Raw genomic sequence first — 17,305 nt, 5'->3', positions numbered from 1 at the left:
CCATGCAGATCACCACCTGGTGACTGCTGGCAGCTGACTGCATCAGTTCTGCAACTCCACACCAGGTTGAATAGGTGTTTTTGATGATCGGAGTTGTGATAACTCCAGACTGCAAAAATCTCATATTTTTGAATTATTTAATAAAATTGTTCATCTCCCTGTCCATGACCTCCCTGGAAAGAACTCCAGAATGTCAAGACATGTTTTCTTCCACTTTCTTTAGAGACTTCATCTTTTCTTATGCCTTCCTTTTCCAAGCATATTCATTTATTAGCATTACAGAAGGTGAACTGAAGCATTGTAGTAAAGAAAGAAAAACATATATATGGTTTCTGGTCAGAAACAGAAAAAGAAATCATATGACTTGGGATACATATCTTTAGCATTACTTAGATTAAATCAGTTATCTGCGTATATATTTTTCATCAAATTAGGCAGTTTTCAAGGAGAGGAGGACCGCCAATCTGACCTTTACCGTGTCCAAAGAGGATGCGGCGCTATAAAGAAGTCCAAAGGCAGAACTCCACAGTAACAATGAGGTGGCCTCATTATTAACACAGCATATTACAACAGGTTTCTGGACTCCGGATATTCTCTGGGATTTTTAGAGATATTTAGTAATTGACATCAACTGTTTGCTGATGCATCCCAGTGGTTTTTTGTTTTTGTTTTCTCTTTTCTTTTTAGAAATGTATGCTTTCTAGAGCAAGTAACCTTGCTTAGGTGTAAAAAGATTGTATTTAGGGAGGAAACCCCAACAGTTCACTATTCTAAAATCTAGTCAATGGATACATTCAAAGATGAAATAATGAATCTAAATCTTTATTATTTTCCCTTAAGAGGTCCCAATTTTTAATTTTTCTTAAACTGCAGCTCCTGAAAAAAACTCTGTGGTAGCTACAAATAATTATCTACTTTATTTTCAATGTTTTCTGTGGTTCTTGCAGTCACTGGTCAATTTGAAAGGTAGGCTGGAGGGATAATACACCAATTCTTCCTGACAGCTCAGCCTTCACATCTGAACTACAAATCCCATAATCCAATAAGGTCCCTTCCATTCAGGGTTCCTGTGATGACCATGGCAATACTGTTACAAGCTGAGAGCTGGCAAAATGTCAACATTTTTTTCCAAATGAAAACACTCAAAAAAGTTAAATGCTAAAAGCATCCAACATTGCACTAAACATAATCTCACTGGAAAAGGGGCTTCTGTCATCTCATTCCTAAAAATAACTGTATCAAACTCCTAATTACTGAAAAATAATACATTGAACTTAAAATCAAATAGTTCAAGCCTATAATGTGGTCCAAGACAACGCTTTAAATTGAGCTGTCATTTTTCATTTGCTGTTTTCCTCTTTGGCAATACAATAAGTATTTCAAAAGATGTAAAAGAGAAACAGGGCCAATTATATTAGGTTGCTTAGAGCCATATCCAGTCGGGTTTTGAGCATCCCCAAGGACACCGATTCCAAAACCCACCTGGGCCTGCCTCTCTTCTACTGTTTATCTGTTTATCCTTATGGTGTTGTGTCTCCTCCTATCCCCCCACCCCCCGTTTAGTCAGATTTTCCCCTGCTGCAACTGCTGACCACTGCCCCTTGTGCTTCTGCTGTACACCACCTAGAAGAGCCTGGCTGCACCCCTCAAAAGCCAGCAGCTGGCCGCAGCAGCCAGCACCATGGTACGCCTTACCACCCTCTCCTTGCAGCATAGACCAGCTCTCTCATCCTCCTCCAGCATCCCCCAGTTTAGCCCCAACCAGCTCGGTGCCTCTGCTGTGCTTGCTCCAGTTTGCCCCCATCTGTCTGGTCCAGGGGTTCCCAAAAACAAAACACTGGGGACATGATGCCAAATAGAGGGGAAGAGTCCCTTCCTGGAACCGAATGTAACTAGGATATTGTTGTCATTTCATGCGGCCAAAGCACAGTGCTGGGTCATGTACTTGCTGTCCAACAAGATCCTGGTCCTTTTCTGTTTTCTGGACAGTCACCTCCAGCCTGTACTGCTTTACAGGTTATTCCATCCCTTTAGGTGATACTTGGCATCAACCTTTGCCAAACATACCCATCAAATGACTTCTTCAGCCTGTTGAGGTCCCTCTGAACAGCAGCCCTGCCCTCTACCGCCTTTATTGCTACCCCAACTTGACATCATCTGCAGTTGAGCATTTGTTCCATCCTACTGTCCAAACTGTTAACACAGACGTTGAGTAGTAATGACCCCAGAATCAGCCTGAGGAACACCACCAGCAACTAGCCACCAGCTGCACCACAGATCATCACTCTGAGGCTGGTGGATGGCCAACTTCCCAGTCATCTTGTAGTCCATCCACTCCAGACACATTTCACCAGTTTGGCTTCAAGGGTACTATGGGAAACTGTATCAGAAGCCTTGCTAGTGTCAGTGTAAACAACATTCGGGGCATTCCCTTATGTCCACGCAACAGGTCACCTAGAAAGGTTTGCTCCACCATCTTCCTACATTTGAGGTCAAGCTGGCTGCCTGGGACTGCTTTTTGAAAACAGCTGTGACATTCATGTTTTCCCAGCCCTCAAGAAGCTCTCCTTTTTCCAATGGCAAAGAAAGGCCTCACAACGACATCAGCCGGATCCCTTTCTCCCTGGGATGTGTCCTGCCTGCTGCCATAGACTCATGTATGTACAATCAGCTTAAGGTTTTGTGTAACCACAGCGTATGAGACAGAGTCTTGCTGTCAATCATCACACACTTCTTCAACAGGCCATCCCACAGGCCTTCACGCTGACTCTGTCACCGACCACCACGCCAATACAAGCAATACCAGTAATAAAGCATGCCCAGCCCTTAGCTCTGATGCAGAGCTTATGTTTCATGCAAGCCTTCATTGATACAAGCCAATTAAAAGGTATTTACACAATTTGTTTCATGACATGGTAAATCACAGGAATCTCTTACTGTAGTTTGGCGTTTCCTCATGCATGCATTGCAAATATTCGTTTTAAGGGCAGTAGTGTATCGTAGATGTTACTTTGCCACTTTTCTGCTTTAATAAGTGTAACTGAAATTCCAGCAAATCCCTATTAGAAGTCCTTAAGAAAAATCACAATTTGAAAACTTGTAGTTACATTCCATCAGCCTTTTCTTTGTGAATAGAGTCTCTCAGGAGATCGTGCTGACCTTTTAAAACCCCCTAGAAACACCACCTACATAAATAACCTCTGCTACATCGGGTAAAAGGACCTCCAGACAACATTAACATGAAGAGAGAGGTTATAGAGGGCTAATGTCAAAAAGCACTGTGAGCAATAAGTAATGCACACAAACCATGATTGATAATGACTAGCACAGAGCTTTAATTCATCTTTTCTCCATCATTTTACTGAGAGGGACCATATCAAATTAAATACTGACCCAGCAAGGGTTTATTCAACCATACAAAACAGGGGCATGAAGGAAAGACATATTAAAGTGGCAATGACTGCAGTGTAATTGCAGCTTCTTAAAGGGACACCACAGCTCACAGACGAAGATGGGAAATCTCCTATGTGAGCCAGCCAAGACTGAACAGGAAGAACAACCGACACACCTAGCACTGTTCGGTATTAACAGGCCTGTGTTGCTGCAGTGAGAACTCATGCAGAAACTTGCATCTCATGTACTCATAAAATGCTTAATGTTTTACTGACCAGCAGAAAATGCATGTTTTGGGGCAATTTTCCATAAAAACCATGTGGAATTCAGCTCGTGCCCCCAAATGACTTTCCTTCTTTCCTTAGATCAATTCACAAAATTAAAGAATTTATGTTACTGTGTTTTTATTAGTTTGTATACAAATTCTTCAAAGTTTCTTTCTGATCTTCCTGTATTTCAGAATGCTGCATAGTACATGGGAAATTCAACCCTAACTCAGCCTTTGAACACTAACCAAATATTGGAACAGCACTATTCAGTCATATTTTTACTGGTAAAAGATTTTTAAGAGCCATTATATAAATTTAAAGTTCACTTATCAAAAAATGTATAAGGAGACCTCAAGAATGTGAAGTTAATCATTGAGTGACAAAGTCTACTATGTAGTGTAATATCAGTAATTTAAGTGATAATTTGCTTTTTGACATACTGCTTTGATTACCATTTATTTACCAGAATACAGCATAGAGTTGTACTTAATAATACATCTACCAGAAGACCAAATTTAAGTCTGTGTATGATGTAAACAAATATAATAAATACATGATAAAACATACACTTGCTCCACTTATTTTCACATACAACACCATGTAACATTTCAATCGTTACTGCTGTTGGCTTTTTTGTATACACATCACCAGTGAAGAAACGAACCAGTAGCAATATATAATTTGTTCACTGAAAGTTATTTTAGAAAACAGAAATACAATAATATGCAGCTTTTGATGTTAAGACAGAGTTAAGTATTTACTTGTAAGAAAGTTTGAAGTTACAATGTCAAGTTGGCAGAAGACCTGTGGAAGCAATGGGTACAGGTATACATATAAAACAATGATGAGAAAGAGTAACACAAACCACCAGCCTGTTCTCACACTTCATATCCACAGAGATACAATTTATTCTGTTTTCTTTCAAGACATCTTTTTTCTCCTGTATTTTACTAAACTCTCCAAATAACATTTAAATCTACAGGAGTTCCTTTCTCTCGAACAGCAGAATTTAGGGTTGATGGGAGTATAAGCAAAGGACCTAAATTTTAGGCCCCCAAACCAAAATACAATAGCAACTCTGAAGCTCATTTCACCTGAAGTATTCTGAGAATGCAGTATTTACTAAAGGTAGATAACTACCATAACAAAATGTATATTATTACAGTAGTAGTAGCATGGTGATAACATGACAGCTACACATGAGATTGCTAGTCATGACAAGGTGACATGACTTGTCCCAAAATGCCAAAATTGGAACTCTTATCTCACAGTGCCTTTGCTGTTAATGTTAGGATAAGCCTAACTCAGCAACTGACTACGTATGACTTTCTTTTGGATGTATTTATACAGAAAAATTATATTACTACTGGAACATATGATTTAAAATAATTACAAAAACAGCAATGGTGGATGGAAACATGATGGGTTGGGCCTAATCAAAAGACTGCAGCCCAAGAGAAAGCCAGCACAGGAGACCGGGGAGGTGCTTCAGCTTGCGCTGGAGATCTGATGAATGCATTACTCAGCCTAGGCTGAATAAAGCAAGGACACCTATGCCTCTTTTTCATAAAACGGCGTTTGTTTTAGTGTGTAATTTGTGTGTTCCACACAAAAAACTGTAAATTACCTTTAGATATTGATAGATTGAAAACAATTAATTCCTTTAGCTTCAATAAATAATTCACATGCTTGACATTAATAATTCATTTAACATTAAGAAAGGAAAAGTTAGTAGGCTTTGGACCAAATACAGCCCCATAGGTGAACAATTGTTTAACTTAAATATATAAATGTTGTCTTTCACCTTAGATACGTACTGCAGATGAGCAACGTGCCTCACATATTTTGGGTCATTGATGTGCTTTAATATTCTGAAATACAGTGCTTGGAAAGAAGAACATTTTGGAACAGAATGTAAAGAACTATAGCTTAGAAAGGCAGAAAGAAAAAACTGTTTCATATTCCAGATTTTAAAGAAATGATCTTTATTTTGACTGTAACATATATTAACTAGCTGATCCACCATCTGTAAAACAACATAAAACCAGGTAGAGATGATATAGATCATCTGTGCTCTAAGAGAGGTATCTACATTTTAAAATAAGAAAAAACATCCAACTTCACATCCCAGAAAGGGGATACCACATCTTTCACCTTACAATATTAAGTCTCTTCTCAGATCCTCTGTTAATAGGATTCCTTTAGCCAGCAGATGGATTGTGAATACAGGCAGTTTCATCTACTAAAAGACAACATAAATCATCATTGAGAAAGGAGAGACCGCAGTAAGGTTATCACCATACAGCCTTCTCCATGAAAGGTTTGCATTAAAGCATTAGTGAAATTAATTCATCTTTCATAAGAGCTTTGAGCAGTATCTGTGATCTATGATAACAACCAATTTCTCACTATGGGAAAAAAAAATTACTCAGGCCTGATAGACTACACAAATCTGCTTTTTTTAAAATGGCCTAACATTATCTGGAGTGTTGCTCCCAGAGGCATCATTTGAGTCTTATGCCTAGCCAAGAGGCCCCATAAATCAAGACAGAAAGTTTTGTTAGTTTTATATGCAGTGGGCTGTAATTATTTTGAATTGCATTATGCCTCAATCATTGTAATTACTTTTAGATCATCCTTAAACAGCAGTAATAAAAAGAAAAGAAATCAGTCTTAAACCATTTTTCACACAAAAATATTGTAAATGTGATATGAGAAGTCTGGCTAAAACATGCAAGAGCATGTAAATGTAGTATCTGATGTGATACGCTGTTCATGAATTCTGCTGTGTGAACTCATTTTCAAAATACAAATTATTTTGTGGTCTTTAAATTAGTATCATTATTAGCAGCATTTGGCTAGGAATAAAACAGGTAATATCAGGAATTAATTTTAGCTTTAAAAATATTATCAAATGTGTATAAGAGAACCAAAATTATGTTACTGTTATTTTTTTATTGTTCTTGCTGTGCTTATGTATGCTTGAGAGACTCCTTGGTCTTTAGTCCAAAATGAAAAACAGTGTAGTATAAAATGATCACAATTGTTTCCTAATTTTTCAAGTTTCCTAATTTTTCAAACAAAAAATATGCTGGCTTGATGTGTGCCTGGTTACGCACTGAATGACCACAAAAAGTCACAGAATTGTAGATATCGATGCTGCTGCTATCTTCATCAATGCAGTTCCTGAGAGCCCTTAGCAGCTTCCTCTCTGACTGTGTGAAGCTCTGAAATAAAACAAATTAATCCCCCAGCCTGTTCTATACGTCCTGCAAGCAACACTATTACCAGGTATTGTGCTGTGTGCGAGAACAGACCTTTCAAGGATTTGTTCATGTCTTAATTATGAGTGAGCACGGTTTAATGTCAGGAGGCAGCTGAGTACCACACTGCCCGTCCTCAGCAGGACAGGGAGGAGAAGGCAGAGGAGGAAACGAGAGGTACACTGGAGCACCTCTTCTAAGAAGAAAGGCTGAGAGAGCTGGGGCTGTTCAGCCTGAAGAAAAGAAGGCTCCAGGATAACCTAATTGCAGCTTTTCAGTACTTCAAGGGGGCTTATAAAAAAGATAGAGTGACTCTGATCAATCAGATAATAATAGGACAAGGGGGAATGGTTTTAAATTAAAAGAGGGGAGATTTAGATTAGAGATTAGGAGGAAATTCTTTGCTCAGAGGGTGGTGAGGCACTGGCACAGGTTGCCCAGAGAAGCTGTGGATGCCCCGTTCCTGGAGGTGTTCAAGGCCAGGCTGGATGGGGCCCAGAGCGACCTGACCTAGGGGGTGGCATCCCTGCCTGTGGCAGGGGGTTATATCTGGATGATCTTTAAGGTCCCTTCCAACCCGAGACATTGTATGATTCTATGAAGTTACAAATTTGCCAGTCTCATGATTAAACAACAGTACTGAAGTAATGATGGAAATAATTCTTCCTAGGTATCAATGAACAATTCCTAATTTGGCCTATTCCTGCTACATGTGTTAACAGAAATCATGCTGCTGTTCCGTGCTCTCAGTATTACAATAAAATCATTCAACAGCAGTGTTCATGTCCTACTTACGCTGTCAATGACCCATACTGCTACAGTTTATTGCTGATAGAGAAAAATAAATATCCAAGTAACCACTTGAATTTCCTTCAACATGATGTAACACTTAACTCCAAAAAATATTTAAGACGTTTATTAGAAGAAGTAAAAACTTGTAAAATTACATCAAAGGCAGTTTTCCCTTCCAGCAGAGAGATAAAAAACATTACAAAAATAAAATTAGCATCCAAGAAAAGAAAAAAGAATAACCAACATCCCAGCAGCTTCAAACTATTTATGCAACCCTGTTCCAAGCACACATGTATTACTTCAGTGTCTGTAAGTGTGGATATTTACACATTCTGAGTAATTTTTAAAGTTTATTTAGTTCTTTCTAATATTAAAGTGAGCCAATTTAATCCACAAATGGTACGTGAATTCAACAAATGTATTCACCTGGTTTGTAGTAAACAATAACTGTTAAACACTTAGACATGATCTAGATGTTCTTAAAATTAAAAAATGAAGAAATTACGGTCATCAAGTACAAGAACTGCATGCAAAGTCACACGTGCAATTGCACTTGCAGCTGCAATGGAAGGAAAGCATCAGGTTATCCTGTGTTTCTGGGTTTGAAAAGGCTTTAGTCCAGACGCACAGTACGCTCTTCTTAGGCGAGCAGAAACAGAAGGGAATACAACGGCAGTGTGAAGAAAAACATCTGTATGTTTGAAAATTGTGTGCTTTCTTGTACCAGTAAGAGTTCCCCCTATATCTGCAGCAGTACCTAGCAGTGCCAAAGAAAAGCCAGCATCACTGCAACCATGAGTTGCAACAGCTGAATATAAATGGAATCAATTCGGAGTTGTGTCTCACCCTGTCAGGGAGTTAAGACCCCCTGAAACAGGCTTGCAATTGGCACTGTGAGCTATTCCTTTGGTTTTAAATGTATAAACAAGACTTTTCGTCACTGTCTCCATCCTTCACAAGCATTTTCTGCTACACAAAGTACTACATTTGAACTTAGTAAATTCATGCATTGGTTTAAAACATATATATAAGAAACCGTCATCTATATAAGAAACTGGTTATAAGAAACCGATACACCAAAAAGAAAAGAAAAAAAAATCAAGACTCAATACTGATCTTATTTACATTCTTAGAACAGTTACTCAAGTAATCAGAGCAAATCAGAATGAAACCTGATATTTGGGAATGTACATACCTCAGGGAAATAATCCTGTGGAAACTTCTCTTTTTCCAGCATGGGCGTGCTTTCTAAAGTGTCTGAGTAGATTTCTTTCCCAGTAACCTTTTTATACTTCTTAGCTAGGAATAGATATAAAACAAACTTAACATACATATATTCAGTGTTACAAGCAACTTACAGCACTCATTGGAAAAGCTGTTGCATCTGTGTAACAGGTAAGGTCTTAGCAGAAGTAGGCAAGCACTGAGTTGTTCTTGGGAAAAAAACAAAACAAAACAAAACTCAGACTACTAAAAACGTATAAACATACTCTCTTACATCTGACATTCTCAAGCTATACAATTAGGGGTATTATTATTTTTACTACTCAGAGCGATGTGAAGTGTTGGAGCTCTAATTATGAATTCAGCCTCTGTATACTCAAGCACTCACACTTCCTGACATGGCTCTTCAAAGAAACGCCTATTTGCATCCTCAGCCAATATCCAGCAATTCACACTGGATAATTAACAGGAAAATTAATAAAAAACACATTAAGGTGAAAAGTGTTACTTATGAGTGATGATTATCTCCATGGTTTATCTAGCAACTATTTTTTTCAGATTTTAAGTCTACCTATCTGAACATCAACTTATGCTTGTTAACACATTTGTCATCACATTTGTAACACATCTGTAATCACAACTTTTACACAGCAAACTAGTATGCAGTCATTAAGATTATCTCAGCTTTTGGCCTGCTGCTTCAAATCAACAATATTGACAATTATCATCTGCTTAGAGTCTGGCCACATTTAAATCTGCTGCTTGGCTAGCTGTGTCAGTTAAAAAACTAAAATAAAGGATACTAGACAGTAAGCTGTGTCTGTCTGGAGGCGCTGACTAGCACAGCAGTAATAATCCAGCTATTGCAGGAAGCTTCATAGGAATGAGTACAAATACCAGGATTTACTGAAGGATGTGTAATTCCCAAATACCACCTCCTCAAACTCTCAAGGGGAAAAAAAAAAAAAAAAAAAAAAAGCTGTTTTTCAGGGTTCAGGTCAACAAATCTTTTAGTGAATAGCTTTTGAGTATGAACACCTCAGTTTTGTAGCAAGGTGGGAAGAAGTCACCAGTAGACAAGTCGGTGGGGCTGGTGGGAGTTCTGGAGATCCATGTCCCAACCTGCTCCAAGCAGGTACCTACAGAAGGGTGCTCAGGATTGGGCCTCTCCAGGAACACAGACCCCACCACCTTCCTGGGGTGCCTGCTCCAGTGTCTGACCTCCTATCAAAAATATTTTCTCTTACATTTAAGTGGTGTATTTAAATTTGGGCCTGTTGCCTCTTGTCCTGTCACTGGGCAGCACTGAGAAGAGCCTGGCTGCCTCTTCTTTGCACTCTCCCTGCAGGTATTTACACTTACTGATGAGGCCCCTCTCCAGCCTTCATGTCACAAGACAAAAACAGTCCCAGATCTCTCATCCCCATCTCACATGGAAGATGCTCCAATATCTTAGTGGCACTTTGCTGGACCTGCTCCAGTATGTCCAGGTCTTTTTTATAGCATTAGTACAATTCCTTATTAAAATCTAAATCTGACCAGCCTGAGTGTGCAACTGCCTCCTCACTATTTTCTCAAATGCCTCCTAGAAAAGCAGAAATTGAAAAACAGGTAGGCAGCTTCTTCTGTGAAAATTAGATCTGTTTTTGGTTAACAATTTCTCCTGCAAAGAAAGGTGACATGGTCAAGTAATCCACTGAAGTCACTGAAGCACTACCATACTCTGAGATAAAACAAGAAATGGGGAAAAAATACTTATAATGGAGAGAATGCATGTTCTTCCTCAAAGAAGTGAGAGTAGCAGGCAGAAAACTGCACTGAAACTAAATACTGAGTGGCTTACAGCAGGAAAATCAGAAATTTCTTGTTATGTCCTAAGACAGGAATGGGAACAGTCAATTACATTCAGAAATAGCTATGTGAAACACAATATAAACATGAAGTTTATTCTCTACCTAATGCATTATTTTGATGATGGGCATCTTATTATCCCAGACCGTCAGACTTGAGCAAGATCCTGAAAAATACTGGATATTCATAACTGTTTAAATACCCAGAATTACAACTGAAATCATACATGCATGAGTAGAGCCCTCGAGAGGACTGTTGTTAAACTTCAAGGTCTAACCTTGACTGACTCCTGAGATGTAACTGTTCTATAGCTGCCCACCAGAGGATTTCCTTCATCTTCCTCTGAATCTCTGCCATATTTAAAAACAGTTACTGGTCTGATATAGTACAGCAGTCCCTATGTGCATAGGTGGAAACAGTTTCCAACTCTGCCAGCGTCCCTACTGCTACATGCCAGCCTTCATCAATCAAGAAGGCCAGTAATGTAATCAACAAGTTTTAGTTTTAGTTTGATGCCCATTAATCAGTTCAGAGAGTGAAAATTATTAAAAAAATAAAAATCAGACCTCAGGACAAATAGGCCTTTTGTAAACCAAGACAATAAAAATCTTAATGTGTGAATACGTAGAAGATGAATGAGACTCGCTCCATCCAAATCCTGTATGTGCTGTGACAATGTAGCCACCCAACTCTTTCAGATTATCAATTTCTTGCTATCAGCACAAGGTTGACATGTGAATTTAAAGCCGGAATGGGTACTGTGTTTGTAAAAGAGATTTAGTGGTAAAGCAAAGCTCTTTAGAACTTTTTAATGAATGGTTGCATCACAGATAGAAATAACACAGACTTTCCAACCTTAAAGAACAATCTATGGATCTATATGGACCATGAACAAGCAGTTCTGCTTTTTGAACCACTTTGTACTCAGCCTTTCTCCCGATCAGAGCAATGTCCTGGCATCTCTAGAAGTGAGAACTTGACCAAATTTATCAAACTCCTCTGACATGGGAAGCTGGGTAGCTACCTGACAGTTAACATTAAGCTGGAACTATCCAACTGGATTGAGTTTTGACTAGGTATGCATCAGAGAAAAACTCCCAAACCGCTATTGCCAAGAGCCCGGAATGGCCTAGTTCTACTGGATATCTGGTGAAAATACCAAGCAACACAAAAACTTGTCACTTTAAGTTGTCTAGATAAAGTATTTTATATCATCAGAGGAAGCATTTACTGTAATGTAGCAATACTTCTTCAGGGGAAAAAGAAATCATTCTTTATGTGCCAATCACTTTGAGATCTGGCTCCCATAGGAAGACTAAACAAATGTCCCGATAAACTAATGCAGCATCATTCTAAGTAGATCATGGATGGATGTGCCTCTTTCACAAGTTTAACAGTGTCAGCAAAAAGATCCTGATGTCATTCAGGATACAGAATACATTTGGCAGATCTGTAAGGACTGAAGGCTTTTTCTGTGAGAACCTAAATAAAAGGTAGCACTTGGCAAAAAGCAGGAATTTTACCATCAGCTTATGTTAACATCAATGCTAAATATGAACTAGTGATTCGTTTACATGACTGCTGATAAGCCAGTGCAACAGAAAAGAAGCGTGCCTTCTAATGAATCTCCAAGTAAAAATACTTTCACACTGTTTCTGATTTCACACCAGAGAAAACAAGATTTGTTCTGCTAATCAAAGCTGTGGCACTGTTGAATGGATGAGAGATGGACTGAAGTCAGCCTAACACCCCAGTCAGCAAACCCCTCTGCTACATGATGGCTCTGCAGAGCACACAGCTTTTCAGTAGTTTAAATTGTGAGCAAACTTTTGGGCCTCTGACAACTGTAAAAATAGTCCAACACCTTCTGTGCTGTAGAATTAATGAATGAGGCTGTAGGAAAAAGTTGTTCTTACTTTTAAACTCAAATATTTCTTCTTGAGAACTCAAAACCAGAATCAATCTATATTCTTCTAAAGGCTGTATTAAGCCACGTCTAACCAGGTAGTGAATTTTGAAAAGATATAGTTATGTTACAGGAACTTTAAATTGTATTTAAACATGGATTTTTTGCATGCTTTTGAGTAGAACCAGAATTTCATAGTGAGTTTTGTGCAGACAACATTTGTATCCATTTGGATTTTACCTCTGATTTAAGAGCTTAATGCACCGTGAAAATGTCAATAGTCATGAGAGAGGAGGCAAGTTTTACATTTTGCCTGAAAGATGGGAGCCTTCAGGGTTATATTTTACAAACACTACATTGGGAGACTGATTCTACTCTACATTAGGAGAACAGCAGGTGACTTATAACACTTTTCCAGTGTAGCACCTGATTTCCTTTGATTTTTCTTAAGAGTGTTTTTTCCAAGTTATGAGTTGGCCAAACACATCTTTATGTCCATGGTTCACACCTCAACTGGCTTTGCTAAAGAGTGTATGACAGGTTTTGCTCAGCAAAATGAGGCACTGAACATTTAAAATGTTTATTTTCTGGAACAAGTACCTGTTTATTCTTTTTACATCTATTATTTTTATCTAGACTTTTGTCTTCTGTTTTCTCATTTTTTCTAATTTTTACATTTTCTTTTAAAAGCTCTACAGTAGCAAAATAAGCTGTCAATCAATGATGAATAGACCCAGAATGCTCCTCTTCTCCTAACACAACCATCATTTCACTCTGTCAAATGTTGCTAGAGCTGGACACCTCTCAAATATGATAAAAGGGGAGGAAGCTTTAGGTGGAATTCAGAGAGAAACTGCTAAGTCCTCCAGCACTGGTGCTGTAAAATTGTGGTGGCACCTAATCAGGAATTGCAGATATAGTTCACAAATTATAACACAAAGCCATTCATAAGGCAAAATGAATGAACAGTCGTGAATGCTTCTATCTTGGACACAAATGCATGCTTCTTTGCCTCTTTTACTGGCTCTTTCTCTTTCACACGCACAGTGGACCAGTAGGTTGTTCAATCTGGGGACTGGGCAACATCTTAGACACCCAGCTTCATGAGCAAAGTCGATTTCCTCCAATATTTAAACCCTGCACACAGTTATTATTTCATTATTTCATAGTTATTATAAGTCATTACTTAAGTGTCTGCTGAACTGTTCTGGTTTGGGAGAAAGACTAGACATGCAGGCTGACCTCTTGTTAGAAGTCCTTACATCACTATTGACTTTTCCAATATGCTCGCTCAGAAATAAAATATGTTCTGAACTGCCTGTGATATTAGATCTAAAACTTTCCTTCAGCACTGAAATCAGTGATGACAGACAGAATAACGCTGGTTAAACCTTTAATTGTTATATATGTTGAACTACCATTCAAGGAACTACTCTTCAAGATACTACTATTCAAGAAACTAAATTCAAGAACTACTATTTCAAGAAGGGAAGACCCTGTACCCTTGATTAAATGAGCAGAGATGATTTGTCTCTACTGAGAATAAAACTAATTAATCTATATAATTAAGACAATTAGTTCACTCTATAGTTACCATCATTTTAACAGTGTCTCAAATTAATGGGATGCTAGATGTAACGTTAATGTGATTTTGCTCAGTAAGCTAAATGAAGCTTGCAAGATTTTTGTATTACATGTACAGACAGTTCTGAACTGAAATATGTTTATAAAAACGTTTTGTGTAATCTTTGCTATATACATCTTCAGGAAGCATTCAATAATCGCCTATGATATTTCTAATATTTAATGTACCTAGTCTGCATTACTTTTAAACTTCTGAGATTTAGCAAGATTTCTAACCTGATGGATCAATGCGGGTTAGAAACAGTGGCACTTTCCTACTGACCTGTACTGCTCCAAAGTAATTTGAGCCATAAATCTAGCTCAGCAGCTTTGCAGAATGACCATCACTGCTGGACATTTAAGGTCTTGGTCCTACATCTGATCTACATAGAAGAACCTTGAGGGTATTTAGAGTTCTTTTGAAATCATCAGGGATCTCTATAGACCCAAAGGTCCCTTTTGCATGTGAATGATTAATGCACCAGTTTTCAACCTGTGGCCAGCCCATTGACTTCTTCTAAGAGGTCTATAAAAGGTAAGAAAAGGAAATCCTACCATCAGTAGACTTGCATGCATTATACAGAAGTTTGCATATCATGGAAAAACTGCTAGGTACCACTATTAGGAAAAGATGACAAGAAAACTGCCTTCACGTATAAAGCCAATTGACAATTAATGGCATTTAATTCCTTTGCTTACCTTTAAAATCAAACTGGTAGATGTTTTTCAAAGATTCATGAAGAAAGTAAAAACTTCCTAGAGCCTGTAAAAAAAGCAATAAAATAGGAAATTATAAAAATATCTACTTTGGCTTACAAAAACTAAAGCATCATGCTCTGCAATAAAAACATGATTTTTGCATTTCATAAAATCTATAAAAATATTAATTTCCTTAGCTGTTTCTCTGAAGCTTTGTATACTATTATAAAGATCATTAACATTTGACTAAGCATGGTAAGGACATAATTATCAGGCATACTTTTAGAAATACTAAATGAATGGACGTAATTAGTAACACAGACAAGCACCTTTCTAAACACAGATCGCTTCCCCACAGTTCTTTTACAATAAAAAGAATTGTGACAATTCTGACAGTTTCTGTTACACACCAAGTGCAAAACAAATGCTTTAGGAGACTGCATAGTGAAGAAACAAGGGAAGGCTTGAGAGAGTCAATTGCCTTCGAGCATGAGTCACAGGATTTCTGTGATTTCATTTTTTCTGGATGAGGGCATTGAGTGCACCCTCACTAAGTTTGCAGATGACACCAAGCTAGGCGCATGTGTTGATCTGCTCGAGGGTAGGAAGGCTCTGCAGGAGGATCTGGATAGGCTGCACCGATGGGCTGAGGTCAACTGTATGAAGTTCAACAAGGCCAAGTGCCGGGTCCTGCACCTGGGGCGCAATAACCCCAAGCAGAACTACAGGCTGGGAGAGGAATGGTTGGAAAGCTGCCAGGCGGAGAAGGACCTGGGAGTGATGGTGGACAGTCGGCTGAATATGAGCCAGCAGTGTGCTCAGGTGGCCAAGAAGGCCAGCGGCAACCTGGCTTGTATCGCTCTTTATAAGTACATTAAAGGAAGCTGAAGCGAGGTGGGGGTTGGCCTGTTCTCCCATGTGCCTGGTGACAGGACGAGGGGGAACGGGATAAAGTTGTGCCAGGGGAGGTTTAGGTTGGACATTAGGAAGAACTTCTTTACTGAGAGGGTTGTGAGGCATTGGAACAGGCTGCCCAGGGAGGTGGTGGAGTCACCATCCCTGGGGGTCTTTAAAAGAAGTTTAGATGTTGAACCTAGCGATACATTTTAGTGGAGGACTGTTAGTGTTAGGGCAGAGGTTGGACTCGATGATCTTGAGGTCTTTTCCAACCTAGACAATTCTCTGATTCTGTGATTTCCATCTTCCTACTAAGCTGTGCAGACTCAATAGCTGCCAACTGCAGAGTGGGCGTAAAACTGAAAATCCGACAAGAATATTGGGAATATTTGTACATGTTTATATAACTTCCCTAGTGAAAAAGTGTTTTGACAATAGTTACAATGACTGAACAGTACAGTATGTCCTCTGCTAGTCACACCTGGAGAGCAAGTGCTACTGCTATTGCCAGTGTGAAGACTACAGAGTAAAGTATTTTCCTACAATGCACTGAGCTGAAGAGAAAGAATATAAAAATATCTAGCAGGGACTTAGCTGCTTGAATACATGTTAAGTTTCTTGACACCAGCATGATTGGCGTGTCATATTACATATAAGCAGAAGTAGAGTTTAGCATCCTGTTCTCCTCCTCCCTCCCCAAATAAAGAGCTACCACTTAAAATAAAATATTATGCATTATGCATTAATAGTTTGGATTTATACAGCATGTGTAATCATAACTCCTTCTGCTGATCTAGTCTTGAGCACCTATTCTCCTTATTTTCTTTCAAAACAGTGACTTAATCCAGTTGTGGAATTGTGTAAGAGTTTTCATGATTCAGTCTATGACTGAATAAAGCATGTAAACATACAAGTAGTATCTACTATGTTCAGAAAAACATATAAACTCCCACCCATCCCAGCAAATTGATTTTAAAAGCATAATGAAGTCCACCCATATTTAGCACGATATTAGTACAAATATTTAAGTACTTACAAATACTTAAGTACTTTACTGGTTTCTGCAGATTTCTGAGATCTTAAGCTTTTATTTAAGGTTTATTGTGTCCCTCATTAAAGAACGCATCTTTATTCAGGATACCACTTAAGCATACCCCTTACTTTACAGGCTAAAGCACTTGGGTGAAATGCTATCTATCTTCAGACTGACTGCAATGCAGGTTGTGTTGTTTGGCTGGTGAAAAAGGCGGCCAGCTTGCTATGGATTCACAGAATCCCCAAACCACAGACTGACCGAGGCTGGCAGGGACCTCTGGGTCCATATAGTCCAACCCCTGCTCCAGCAGGGCCACCCGGAGGAGATTGCCCCGGACCACGTCCAGGAGGCT

General features: G+C 38.7%; 1 protein-coding gene across 3 annotated transcripts in view; it reads right to left on the bottom strand.

Moving 5' to 3' along the window:
- INPP5A (inositol polyphosphate-5-phosphatase A) overlaps positions 1-17,305 on the bottom strand; it is a 238,279-nt gene that overhangs the window by 98,996 nt on the left and 121,978 nt on the right. For all 3 annotated transcript variants that reach the window (XM_072039961.1, XM_027460798.3, XM_072039962.1), the window contains exons 5-6: positions 15,021-15,084; positions 8,913-9,016 (exon numbers count right to left, since the gene is read on the bottom strand). In XM_072039961.1, the coding sequence (XP_071896062.1) occupies positions 8,913-9,016; positions 15,021-15,084 (168 nt within the window). The remainder of the gene's footprint in view (positions 1-8,912; positions 9,017-15,020; positions 15,085-17,305) is intronic.

The sequence above is a fragment of the Anas platyrhynchos genome, chromosome 6 (genome assembly GCF_047663525.1).
Source record: "Anas platyrhynchos isolate ZD024472 breed Pekin duck chromosome 6, IASCAAS_PekinDuck_T2T, whole genome shotgun sequence".
NCBI classification, from domain to species: Eukaryota; Metazoa; Chordata; class Aves; order Anseriformes; family Anatidae; genus Anas; species Anas platyrhynchos.
Note: the sequence above shows the minus strand (reverse complement) of the source record. Positions and strands in the feature narration are given on the sequence as shown.